At 40.2% G+C, this 13,894-nt stretch overlaps 2 protein-coding genes and 1 pseudogene across 13 annotated transcripts in view; 1 reads left to right on the forward strand and 2 right to left on the reverse strand.

Moving 5' to 3' along the window:
• ENTPD5 (ectonucleoside triphosphate diphosphohydrolase 5 (inactive)) overlaps nt 1-650 on the reverse strand; it is a 53,617-nt gene extending 52,967 nt beyond the window's left edge. For 6 of the 7 annotated variants that reach the window (XM_082733517.1, XM_082733507.1, XM_082733511.1 and 3 more), the window contains exon 1: nt 550-650. The gene's annotated coding sequence lies outside the window, so the exon portion shown is untranslated. The remainder of the gene's footprint in view (nt 1-549) is intronic. The other variant, XM_082733514.1, reaches the window with a different exon arrangement.
• The window catches only part of BBOF1 (basal body orientation factor 1), a 38,743-nt gene continuing 25,421 nt past the window's right edge, over nt 573-13,894 (forward strand). For 2 of the 5 annotated variants that reach the window (XM_082733455.1, XM_082733457.1), the window contains exons 1-3: nt 573-879; nt 4,212-4,440; nt 11,139-11,204. In XM_082733455.1, coding sequence (XP_082589581.1) covers nt 632-879; nt 4,212-4,440; nt 11,139-11,204 — 543 coding nt within the window. In that variant the 5' untranslated portion in view covers nt 573-631. The remainder of the gene's footprint in view (nt 880-4,211; nt 4,441-11,138; nt 11,205-13,894) is intronic. The other 3 variants (XM_082733454.1, XM_082733456.1, XM_082733458.1) reach the window with 2 other exon arrangements.
• On the reverse strand, nt 11,791-12,898 carry LOC309868076 (protein SGT1 homolog pseudogene; annotated as a pseudogene). The gene has a single exon. The product of its transcript is annotated as a protein SGT1 homolog pseudogene (transcript).

A 13,894-nucleotide genomic window follows, 5' to 3' on the forward strand; every position in this document is an offset into this window, starting at 1 on the left:
CCTTTCCCACCCCAGGTGACAACACTTTTGTCCTCGTCGGAGCCCCTCCGACCCCAGCCGACAGCACTTTTCTCGGACGCCCCGCACGCGCTGCCCAGAGGAGGCTGCCGGCCGCACGCCCAATCACCGCTCTCGGAAAAGTCCTCTTTTGCCTCACGAGAAAGAGTTTGGCCTGGCAAGTCCGCAGAATGCGCCATCCCTTCCAGAAGTAGCCAGAGTTAGAAACTGGGAGAGGGAGGCGGAAACCAAAAGAGTCAAGAGGGCAGCTTCGGGAGAGGACGAGGCGGAGCAGGGCAGCCTCGGCCACGCTGGCTGCGGCGTGAGGCAAGGGGGGAAACGCTGCAAAGTCGGTGCAGGGGGCGCTCGGTCGCCCGCCGCTGGGCGGCCGGACGCTCAGGGAAGCAAGCCTCCTGAGGCTAGGGCGTCCCGACCGTCGCGCCGCCGGAAACGCCCGGCCTGTAGGACGCCGCGCGGCGGCCTCGGACCGGGCGGTATCGAACCCCCGCCTAGGAGCCATCCCAATCGCATCCCCGACGCCCGCACACTCACCGCGCGCGCGCGCCGCCACGGCGCGGCCGCCCGCCGCCCTCTGCCCCGGGCGCGATCTCAGCCCCGCCCCCGTGCCCGGCCCATGGACCGGGCCCCTTGCGGCGACGGCGTCGGGGCTACGTCACGGGCGCGTGCGCTCTCCGCGCGCACGGGCAACGACCGGGACGGAACGTTACCCGCGGGGCGTGCTGGTTTCCTTAGAAACGGAGCCTCGCCGGGGAGGCGGTGGAGAAACAAGCGCTACCTTCGGGCCCCTGGTGAAGCCAAGATGCCGTCCAAGGGAAAGGATAAAAGGAAAGGCAAGAGTAAAGGCAAAGGCAAAGACAAGAAGTAAGAAGAAGCCACGCTGGGGTCCCCTCTCCCTGAGCCTGCCCTTGGGGATTCGGGGCTGGAACAAGTGGGGCGCTGGGGCTGGCCGGCTGGTCAACTGCCTTTCTCTTGCTCTCCTGGCTTCTGAACAGGACAGCCTCGTTATTCCAAAATTCCCCAAATGCATGCGAAACTGTACTGCTTCGATCTAAACAATGGAGTGTGAGATTTGGGACCCTGAGTAGTTTAGACACAGCCCCTGCCTATGTGTATGCATTAACTGTGGAGGCAGATAAGTTCCCAAAGAGTAAAATACAGGAGCAAATGAAATAGGGGATCGTGAAAAAAAACCACAGAACTGGGAATGGGGGGGAAGAGTTGGTTCTGACGCTGAAGAACAGAAGGTCAGGATAACATTTCTTGGTATAATGAAGGTCCTCTAGACCAGCAATGAAATGTCCTGTGGGGTGTTGATCAGCATGTGTGGCTATTAAATTAAAATTAGAATTTAAAAATCAGATCTTCTGTTGTAGCAGCCACATTTCATACACATTTCAACATGTGGCTACTGGTTACTGTATTGGACAGCCCAGATATAGTACATTTCTGTCACCACAGAAAGTTCCATGGGACAGTGCTGCTCTAGACCAATGGTTCTCAGCTGGGGGCGATTTTGGCTCCCGGGTACATCTGGCACTATCTAGAGACATTTTTGGTTCTCATCTGGGGATATGTACTACTGGTGTCCAGTGGGTAGAGACCAAGGATACTGTTAAATATCCTGCAATGCCCAGGACACCCCCATCTGCTCTCCAAACAGAATCATTTGGCTCAGGATGTCAGTAGAGTCAGGGTTGGAAACCCCTGCTCAAGATTGTAAGCTTCTCTAGAATAGGCACTAAGCATATTCACCGTATCTCCAGGACCTAGCAGAGATCCTACAACATAGTAGATGCTTATTATTTGTTAAATAAATTAAGGGGTCTGTTTGTATATGCTTCAACTTGAATCTTCTCTTTTTTCCATGGGAACTATGCTCTGGGTTCATTCTTTACCCTCCCACCCCAGCCTGAGAGATCACTGTGGTGTAGTTGAGAATATCTTAAACATCTAGAGAATCTCTTGGTGATTGAAGAAGTAGTTCCTTGGGTTTTTTGAAGGATTCCTTTTGGTTCAAAGGAAAACCTAAAAGATGTGAACAAATTGGGTAATTGTTCAGGTTTCCCCAAGCTGGTTAGAACATTGGCATTGCTCTAGCACTAACCCTTTCCACACTTGGAGTTGCTGCTAGATTGCCGTTGAATCTATGGGTGACTTTTGGGGTTTATGGGAATCACACATGGTGTCCAGCATCAATCACTATAAATGGGACCAAAAGGGAATCCCCAAACTTGTAAAGTTTATAAGGTAACTTGTTTAAAGAGAGTAATACATGCTCGGTACAGAAAGTTTAGGAAGCATGGAAAGTCAAAGTAGAAAACAAAAATCACCTGTAATCCTATCATCCAAAGATAACCACTACTATCATTTGGGGATATTCTTTTTCTTCTTTATAAAATGATAGCCCAGTGTACTTATTTATTTTTAGCTCTCCCCCTCTATTAATACAAGTATTCTTCTGCAGTGTAATTTCTTTCTTTCTTTTTTTACATACTTGCATAGTTAAGCACTTAAAAAAAATTATTTGAGAAGGAGAGAGAGAGCATGAGCAGAGTGAGGAGGGAGTGAGAAAGAGAGAATCCTTCAGCAGACTCCCCAGTGAGCATAGAGCTGGATCCCAGGACCCTGAGATCCGGATCTGAGCCGAAGTGAGATCATGACCGGTGCTGGGTTAGACAGTTAAGCAACTGAGCCACCCAGGTGCCCCAGTCTTGCACTTTTTTAAAGTGTCAAGGGCTTATCACATTCTCAGAACTCACTAACATATGTTTTCTATTTTTGACCATGTATCAACAGTACATTTATCAACAGTGAGGAACATTGAGGGTAACAGACCTTATATTCCTTGAATTTTCCATGACTCATAGTTTGAGAAATTCTGCTTTGTTTTTACAGTCAGTATTAGTGGTTGCTTTTTGAGAAATCCTAGGTGCATGAACTGTTCTGAGCAGCTTAGACCTGATACCTTCAGGGAGTAATTGGATGATTATAGCAAGGCAGCCTATCACTACTGCCTAAATCATGCTGGAAAGGAAGGTCAAAGCTATAACAGGTTAAAGGGTTGGAGGTGGGGCTGGCCTTAATTTGAAGAGAACAGAAAGGAAAGGGATGGAGAACCAGGAGTTGGTGGGGATGGAGGGTGACAGTATAGAAAGATCCCCACAGATCTACGTGTGAAAATATTTAGAGTTCAAATACAGGTAAAGTTCTTACTTATTATCTAAATATTTATGCATCCAGTGCCTATCATATATAAGGGACATTTTTTTGGTTAATCCTCATATAATAAATCTTTGTTTTGAAAAACTTTCCTTTTATCATTTTAATCCTTGAAGACATACTTTACTATTATTATTTTTTTTATTCCTCAAAGAGACACTTTATTTTTTTTAATTTATTTTTTATTTATTTTCAGCATAACAGTATTCATTATTTTGGCACCACACCCAGTGCTCCATGCAATCTGTGCCCTCTCTAATACCCACCAGCTGGTACCCCAACCTCCACCCTACTATTATTATTTTTAATTTTTTTTAACCTCTGTATAAATGATAATCATTTGTTTCTCAGCCATTCTTGAAGCTTGGTACATTGTGGCACCAGCCAATAAAGCATTTAACATACTCATCCTAGTGACTTGATCTTTTGTCCAAGGTCTTTTGTCCAAGGAAATCCACCCCCATACACACACACAACCTAAAACAAAACCCAAAACTGGAGTTGGAGTACATGGAAATTACAGAACAATGGACTTACAGTTACACTATGAATGTAGTATCATGCAAAAGGGAAACTAAGGTAATGGATTTGCAGGAGTGAAAACTAAGGTCTAAAACTGAACGAGTAGGAACAGAAGTGACAGATCAAATATGAGAAAAAGAAGTAAATGAAAAGATGTGAAAAATTTATGAAATGAATGTGACTTATGCCTCCCCTTTTTGTTTTTCCAGTCCTTTAGAATAATGCTCTAAAGCTCCCCCTTCCAAAAAGTCACCCACTTAATTCCCTTATCATAAATTTGTATTTCTTTTTTTTTTTTATAAATGTGTATTTCTTATTAACTCATTCACCCAACAATATTTGGTCATATGTGCCAGGCAATGCCAACCAAACAAATAGTAGTAAAAAGAAAGGTATAATTCTAATATAGTAAAGAAATGGTTATATATTGTCAATGTCCTCTTCCCATGCAGGAAGATAATAAAAGCTGATGAATCTGCAGTGGACAGAGCCAAGGCCAATGCTTCCCTTTGGGAGGCCAGGCTGGAAGTCACAGAACTCTCTAGGATTGAGTATCGTGATACTTCGCGGAGACTGGCAAAAAGTAATGAGGACTTAAAGAAACAGCAGTATAAAATGGAAAAAGACACAATGTCTGTATTAAGTTACCTGAAGAAGCAGGACCAGGAAAAAGATAATATGGTAGGTAGGTAGAAACTCTCCTGAGCCTCAGTAACTATCTCTGTCATATGTGAAGCAGTATGTTATTTCTGAATGGTTTTACTGTTAGAATTGGCTCTTTAAAAAAAAAAAAAAAAGATTTTTTAAATTAATTAATTAATCAATTAATTATTTTTTAAAGATTTTATGTATTTATTTGACAGAGAGAAATCACAAGTAGATGGAGAGGCAGGCAGAGAGAGAGAGAGGGGAGCAGGCTCCCCGCTGAGCAGAGAGCCCAACGCGGGACTCAGTCCCAGGACCCTGAGATCATGACCTGAGCCGAAGGCAGCGGCTTAACCCACTGAGCCACCCAGGCGCCCCAGATTTTATTTATTTATTTGACAGACAGATCACAAGTAGGCAGAGAGGCAGACAGAGGAGGAAGCAGGCTCCCTGCTGAGCAGAGAGCCTGAGGTGGGGCTCAATCCCAGGACACTAGGATCATGACTTGAGCCAAAGGCAGAGGCCTTAACCCACTGAGCCACCCAGGCATCCCTAGAATTGGCTCTTTTATTTTCAGCCCTTATCCCATTGTTTTCTTTCTTTTTTTTTTTTTTAAAAGATTTTATTTATTTATTTGACAGAGAGAGATTACAAGTAGGCAGAGAGAGAGAGGAGGAAGCAGGCTCCCTGCTGAGCAGAGAGCCCGAATCGGGACTCGATCCCAGGACCCTGAGACCATGACCTGAGCCGAAGGCAGCGGCCCAACCCCCTGAGCCACCCAGGCACCCTGTTTTCTTTTTTTAAAAGATTTTATTTATTTATTTGATACAGAGAGAGAGAGAGAGAGATCAAGTAGGCAGAGAGGCAGGCAGAGAGAGGGGGGAAGCAGGCTCTCCGCTGAGCAGAGATGCCCATGCGGGGTTCAATCCCAGGACCCTGAGATCATGACCTGAGCCAAAGGAGGACGCTTAACCCACTGATCCACCAAGGTGCTCCCCCCATTGTTTTCTTGTCTGAAATAAAGATTGATGGTCATAAGGGAACATTATGATCCATTTTATTTTAAGAAGAGCATAGATTATGACCTGTATGTTTTTTTAAAGATTTATTTATATAAGGGGGGTGGAGAGATGGAGCACTCACACAAGCAGTGGGGAATGGTCAGAGGAATAAGGAAAGAGAGTTCTCAAGCAGACTGCCCCCCTAAGCGCAGAGCCCAGACACAAGGCTCCATTTCACATCCCCAAGATCATGACCTGAGCTGAAATCAAGAGTCCCAAGGCTAAACTGACTAAGCCACCCAGATGCCCCTGACTAATATGTTTTTTGATATTGATAAATACTTTTAATGACTTAAAAAGCAATTCATTAAAGACTTTTAATAATCCCATGTAGCTACTATTATCATTGCCATTTTATAGATAATTGACTTTCCAAAGGACAGATACCAATTTACGCTCTATCTGGGTCACCCAAAGTCACACAGCTCACGGGTGTTAAAGTGGAATTTAGGTGCAACTCCAAATTCTTCTCTTTCCCATCTGCGTCTATGAGCTGCATGAATATTACTTATATATTTGCTTATTGTCTCTTTTCCTGATTAGAATGAAACCTCACAGAAATAAAGGATTTGGAAGCTTTTTAAACTGTTGTTCGGTGTTACATCTCCAGCACCTAGTACAGGCATGGCACATAGTAGGCGCTCATTAAAATATTTTTTGCATGCATAAGTGAAAGGCTTGTGAGTGTACTGATACTTAGAAAAAGTTAATACCAATCAAAACTTAGTTTAAGATGAGCGTGAAAGCATATTACAGAAATCAGGTAACTGAACATTTGTCTTGATGTGAATTTTGTTAAAGAAATTTTTATGCACTACTGTTATTTTTTTTACCTTCTTTTCTAGGCAATTTCCATTTTAAAAATTACTCTTTCAATAGTAGGCATTATTAAAATTGTCTTCTATAAAGTATTTTTCTAAAGTAAGCTTTTAGGTCAAATAATTTTCCAAATACATAGAAGCTTTGTGGCCTGCATTGGCTGATTGCTCTTCATTTATCAGTGTCACTTGTATTTCCTGATTTTCATCTGCCTTCATATATCAGACGTCAGCATCTGGTTATAGCAAATAACATAATTTTCTTATAATTGCAGATGCCCATTAAAACCAAAGAGACTATCTTGGAAGGAAGATGTAAAGTAGATTCAATATATCCTGTTTAACTAGCTCTCCTATAGTTGTGTTACTCATTCTACTATATCCTAGAAATGTGTCATTAAGTTTTATTTAAACTGTTTATAGTCTTATGTTAATTATAGAAATATTAGAAATGAAACGTGTTTTGGAAACATACCTTGAACAAAATTAGTGTTTTTGCATTTAAGGCTTTGTTCATGCACAAAATCTCATATTTCACACGTGACTTATATGACTTAGAACTGTCACAGTTTATATCTTAGAATTTTTAGTTTTCCTTAAATTAGTCTAATTATAACAATATTTCACTATGTGTCCTCTGATTCTATAACCATGTCAAGGAATTGTTAGTTTCAAAGGCTACTCAGTTTTCTTACTAAAACATACTAGGAGCCTTGGACAAATGATCAATTCCATGACCGAAGCAGGGAAAGTAAAAGATAAGCCTGGAATCATGTATGTAATCACCTATGTAAGAGGTGAGTAAGAAAATTAAAAGGCAGGGTAACTGGCTGGCTCAGTTGGTGGATCATGTGACTCTTGATCTCAAGGTTGTGAGTTCGAGCCCCCATGTTGGGTATAGAGATTACTTGAAAATAAAATCTTAAAATTAAAGAGCACAGGTACTAGCTTGAAGGGGCTCCCCCTGGCCAAATCTGAAACAATCAAAATAAATGATGATAGTAAAAGCTTATAATCCACTGAAAGAAATAAGTCCATGAGTGCACAGTGCTAATAAAACATACCTTACTAAATAAATAATGAATAAAATTTAAAAATACATTCTACTCCTTACAGTAGAATGTAGTAAATTATTAAATTTCCAAAGAATGGGGGAGTTAGGTACTGGCACAAAACCAGACACACAGATCATTGGAACAGAATAGAGAACCCAGAAATGGACCCTAAACTCTATGATCCATGAATCTTTGACAAAACAGGAAAGAATATCAAATGGAAAAAAGACAGTCTCTTGAACAAATGGTGTTAGGAAAATTGGGCAGCCACATGCAGAAGAATGAAACTGGACCATTCATTTCCTTACACCATACATAAAAATAGACTCAAAATGGTTGAAAGATCTAAATATGAGATAGGAATTCATCAAAATCCTAGAGAACACAGGCAGCAATTTCTTCAACTTTGACCACAGCAACTTCTTACTAGACATGTCTCCAAAGTCAAGGGAGACAAAGGCAAAATGAACTATTGGGACTTCATCAAGATAAAAAGCTTTTGCACAGCAAAGGAAACAGTCAACAAAACCAAAAGACAACCTATGGAATGGGAGAAGATATTTGCAAATGACAAAGGGCTAGTATCCAAAATGTAAAAAGAACTTATCAAAACACCCAAAGAACAAATAATCCAAGAAATGAGCAGAAAACATGAATAGATATTTCTCCAAAGAAGACATCCAAATGGCCAACAAACACATGAAAACGTACTTAACAACACTTGGCATTAGGGAAAGACAAATCGAAACCTCAATGAGATACCATGTCACACCAGTCTGAATGCCTAAAATTAACAAGTCAGGAAACAACAGATGTTGATGAGGATGAAGAAAAAGGGGAACCCTCCTACACTGTTGGTGGGAATGCAAACTGGTGCAGCTACTCTGGAAAACAGTGTGGAGTTTCCTGAAAAAGTTGAAAATAGAGGTACCTTACAACCTAGCAGTTGCACCACTGGGTATTTACCCCAAAAATACAAATGTAGTGATCCAAAGAGGCACCTGCACTCCAATGCTTATAGCAGCAATGTCCTTGATAGCTAAACTATGGAAAGAGCCCAGATATCCACTGACTGATGAATGGATAAAGGAGATGCAGGACACACACACACACACACACACACACACACACACGAATATTACGCATCTATAAAAAATGAAATCTTGCCATTTGCAACAACATGGATGGAGCTAGAGTGTATTAGGCTAAGCAAAGTAAATCAATTAGAGAAAGACAATTATCATACAATCTCACTGATATGTGGAATTTAAGAAACAAGGAGAGGGCCACAGGGGAAGAGAGGAGAAAATGAAACAAGATGAAACCAGAGAGGGAGACAAACCATAAGAGACCCTTAATCATAGGAAACAAATGAGGTTGCTAGAGGGGAGGAGAGGTAAATGGATGGGGTAACTTGGTGATGGACGTTGGGGAGGGTATGTGTTGTAATGAGCACTGGGTATTATATATGACTGATGAATCACAGACCTGTACCCCTGAAACAAATACTACATTATATGTTAATTACTAGAATTTAAATAAATTTTTAAAAAAAGGATGGGGGAGTTAAGTCACCATTTGGCATCATGGTAATAATTGATGTAATCAAGAATCTTCAGTGGATGCTGAAACTAATGGTAAAATTTTGATGAGCAGAAGGGTACTTGCATCATCTCAACGTATCTTTCCATAAATTACTTAATAATTATAAAAGGGTTAGGAACTTTTAACTTTTGTTAAAAGTTGTTAACTTTTAACAACTATAAAAGGTAAAGTTGTAACTTTTAAGTGGAGAAACCTAGAAGACATAGTCTAACCAACCGATGAAAATTAACATCAATTACCTCAGATGTAATGCACTGAAAAGCATACATCATCACTTAGACAGTATATGCCAAAAATGCATAATCTGAATTCGCTCATGCATAGACATCAGACAACCCCAACTCTGACTGCTATTCTTCAAAACTGTCAAGACCCTAAAAGACAAAGTCTGAGAAACAGTTCCAGATTAAAGGAGACTAGGATACATGATAACTAAATGTGATGCATAATCAAGGATTATATTCTAGACCAGAAAAATATAAGTTGCAATACAGGACACTACTAGGACAATGGGTAAAATTAGAATATGGACTATAGATGAAACAACAGTCTTATATCAATGTTAAATTTTCTGATTTTGATTACTGTGCTTCTAAAAGAATGTCCTTTTTCTTAGGAAATATATTCTAAGGTATTTAGGGGTAAAGAGGCATGATGTCTTAAAGTTACTCAGTTCAGGAAAAAATGTGTATCATTTATATATTCATATATTCATATTTTAGATCTATCTATGCATACATAGAGAGGGACAACACATTGGGCGAAACTGGGTGAAAAGTATATGAGAAATCTTTGTACTCTTCTTGAAACTTTTTTTCAAAACAGCTACCCAGATAAGAGAAATGTAAATCAAAACTACAGTCAGATATTACTTGATGCCTCTTAAGATGGCTACTACTGTCAGAAAAATAGAAAATAACAAGCACTGGGAAGGATGCAGAGAAATTGGAGCCCTTGTGCACTGTTGGTGGGAATGTAAAATGGTGCAGCCATTATGGAAAACAGTATGTAGGTTCCTCAAAAAAATTAAAAATAGAATTATCACATGATCCAGCAATCCACTTGTGGGTAAATTTCCAAAAGAATTTAAAGCAAGATCTTGAAGAAATATGTGTGCACCCATGTTCACTGAAATATTCACAGTCAAGAGGTGGAAGCAACACAAATGTCCACCGACAGAGGAACGGATAAAGAAAATGCGGTAAATACATAAATAGAATATAATGCAGACTTTCAAAGGAAGGAAATCCTGTTACATGCTACACAGGGATGAACTTCAAGGGCATAATGCTAAATGAAATAAGCCAGTCACAAAAGGACAAATACTGTATGTTTCTATTCAAATGAAGTCTCTGATGCACTCAAAATCATAAAAATGAAAAGCAGAAAGGTGGTTGCCAAGGGCCGGGAAGTAGGTAGGAGAAGAAATCAGCGTTTCAGGGGCGCCTGGGTGGCTCAGTGGGTTAAAGTCTCTGCCTTCGGCTCAGGTCATGATCTCAGGGTCCTGGGATCGAGCCCCGCATCGAGCCCCGCATCGGGCTCTCTGCTCAGCAGGGAGCCTGCATTCCCCCCTCTCTCTGCCTGCCTCTCTGCCTACTTGTGATCTCTCTCTCTGTCAAATAAATAAATAAAATTTTTAAAAAAAAAGAAATGAGCGTCTCATAAATATAGAGTTTCAGTTTTGCAAGATGAAAAAGTTCTAGAGATCTGTTGTTCAACATTGTGAATATATGTAACACAGCTGAACTGTGTACTTAAAAACGGTTCAGATGGTAAACAAAATGTGGTTTTTTAAAAAAGATTTTATTTATTTATTTGACAGATCACAAGTAGGCAGAGAGGCAGGCAGAGAGAGAGAAGGGGAAGCAGGCTCCCTGCTGAGCAGAGCCTGCTGCAGGGCTTGATCCCAGGACCCTGAGATCATGACCGACTGAAGGCAGAGGCTTTAACCCACTGAGCCAACCAGGTGCCCCTGTTTTTGTTTTTGTTTTTTTAACACAAAAATATTGGTTATCCAAGCAAATCTGATGATAGCCAGGTTTTAGAACTGGCAATAGCAGGTTGAAGGCATGGAATATGTCCCCTTTTCTCTTCTTTCCAACTAAAATATAAGTTTCAATATTATGCAAATACTAGGCTACTTAATAAAGGGCAATTTCTTTACCTTCCTGACTCTATATTTCCAACTTCTACAGATTGAAAAACTGAAACAACAATTGAATGAAACAAAAGAAAAAGCCCAAGAGGAGAAGGAAAAATTGGTGAGTGTGTAGGTACATTAATGCTTTCACTTACTGGATGGTCAGGTTTCTGGCAAGCTCAGATATTTAAGGCACAGAAGAGTAAGTGAATAGGTCCTCTCAGTAGTTCAGTGACTTTAAAGCTCACACACTTTATTGTATAGAAGCTCAAAAATAACATAAAATTATGTTTTTTAAAAAAATGATCTGGTAGTAGTGGTGCTACTGAGTTTGTCCATTCTTTCTATGGCTTTTCAGTGGACAGAGGTAGGAAATATGTATTCTTAAAAGATTATATAATGAGCCCATACCAATGTTTTCAATTCAGATGCAGGAGTACAGGATTTATTACTTGATCTGAGTCTCCTTTCTCCCTCACCAAAGGTCCTGTTTTTTGTTTTTTGGGTTTTCTTTTTTTGCGATACAGTGATAGCAAATTAATTTATTTAGTACTTTTCTTTTTTTTTTTTTTTTTAAAGATTTTATTTATTTATTTGACAGAGAGCGATCACAAGTAGATGGAGAGGCAGGTAGAGAGAGAGAGAGGGAAGCAAGCTCCCTGCTGAGAAGAGAGCCTGATGCGGGACTCGATCCCAGGACCCTGAGATCATGACCTGAGCCGAAGGCAGCGGCTTAACCCACTGAGCCACCCAGGCGCCCCTTTAGTACTTTTCCATTCCATATTACCAGGAGAATTGATTTCAACTTTCCTTTTGCCTACATCAGACTGGTTGGTATTCAAAACTGTACCACCAGACTCCGGAAGTGATTTGATCATGGCACGTTTCACATCACCAGAACCGTCTGGATAGATTTGCTGAAATAATTTGTTAAAATCTGTGCCTCCCTCCACCTCATTTTTTCTTCTTTGATCTCAGTGACCAATTTATCCCAATTTCTTGCATAATGAGATGATGGATATAAATTCCTTGTGTCTGCTATGAACTGTTTTTGGTTTAGACACATCTCCTTGCCCCCTCAGCTTTTCCCATCTCACAGCCTCTGTCTTGATTTCATTTTAATTTCTTTTTTTTTTTTTTTAGTACTTTAAATGTGCTCTGTTCTGGTATTATAGGATGAAGAAGTCTCAGTTCCAAACTGTGATCCTCTCCAGACTCCCTTCTGAAGAGGAAAAATCCCCTCTTCAGAAGGGAGGGATTTTCAGAAAAATCTTCTGAAAGATTTTCAGAAAAATCCCACATTCACATTATTCTTCTGAACATTCTTGATTTGACCATTCTTGATCCCAAGTGTAATGATTACTTGAGATATTGTTTGATACCGGTCATACTCGATTTGTGACTGATGAATCCTCTGGGACGCAGACACCTCGGATTGATCCATTCTGAGCTTCTTGACACCTTTTAATCTAGACAGCGAAATCAGGATCTGCCCTATCTAATTCCTGTTCTAGAAAAGTTCAGAACAACAGCATAGTTTTTTCATGGTATTCGCATATCCCTTTTCTCAGCATAGCAGTGGAATTATTTGGATTAAGTTCAAGAGATTCCTTTGCCTCAGCAACAACATCATGGTAATTCCCAAGAAGAGCATGATAATAAGTTTGTTGACAATAATACTGTGCATCATCTGGCTTATGTTCAAAAGCCTTAGTCAGCTTCTCTAATGCTGCCTGGGGGTCCTCATCAATCAGAGGATCTGAGAAGCTCTGGAAAAACTTCTGGGCTTGCAGGTCGTGTTGCAGCTGCTGCCATCCCTAATATTCGCTGTTGCTTTTAGAGCTGCTACCCACGAGGTTATGAGCTCCCCCACTGCCCAAGGGGGATGCTTTTCCCAAACTCCTGTTCTTAATGATATTGGTATAATTGAGTAGTTGTTTCAAACCTCAATACACCCACAGTCACAAAACACTAATACCAATATTACCACTAACACAGATTAGTGGAAACAGTTTTAAGATTTTAGGGGGTGCTTTTCCCCCTTAGGATATATACCAATAGGGATCTATGATCAAATTATATTACCATTCGAAATAATTCCTGTGAGGTTATGCCACCATCTCAAGAATACATTTTGCTTTTGACTTTTAGAATCACATTAAATTGTGCATCTAAAATTATATAATTATATAATTACGTAAACTATTTATAGGCTCCAAAGTCGAAATCTATCAAAATGCTGTATTCTGAGAAATCTAATTCCTATCCATGTCCTCACAATATACCAGAGTACATTGTCAGAATTGATTTTTTTGTCAGCATAATGGGTTAGAAAGGGTATTTTAGTGTATTTTAATTTGTATTTCTCTTATTATGAGCTAGGTTGAGCATTTGTTCAGGTTTGAGGGTCATTTGCCTTTCTTTTTGGTATTTCATTCATTTTAAAAATTGTGTTATTGACCCGTTCTTCCTCCACTTCCTCCCTCCTTTTTTCCTCTTCTCTCCTTTTCTTCCTTTTCTACCCTTCCTCCTCATTCTCAGCCTTCTCTTCCTCCCTCTTCCCTTCCTTTCTTTTTTCCCAACTTCTCCTTTGTTGATTTATTAGAGATATTGGCCCTTCCTTTATCTCTTGGTTCACTAATTTTAATTTAGGGTTAGGGGTATTATTTGTCTTACAAATTAAAGATGTGCTTAGTCTTCTCATACCTCTTTTTAATAGTTATCTGCATTTTCTGTGTAAGATCAGCTCATTTAAGAATTTTTTTCTTATTCAAGGCACTTGGGTATCTTCTAACAAAAAGTGAAACTTTA

This window comes from Mustela nivalis (genome assembly GCF_964662115.1).
Source record: "Mustela nivalis genome assembly, chromosome: 6".
Taxonomy (NCBI): Eukaryota; Metazoa; Chordata; class Mammalia; order Carnivora; family Mustelidae; genus Mustela; species Mustela nivalis.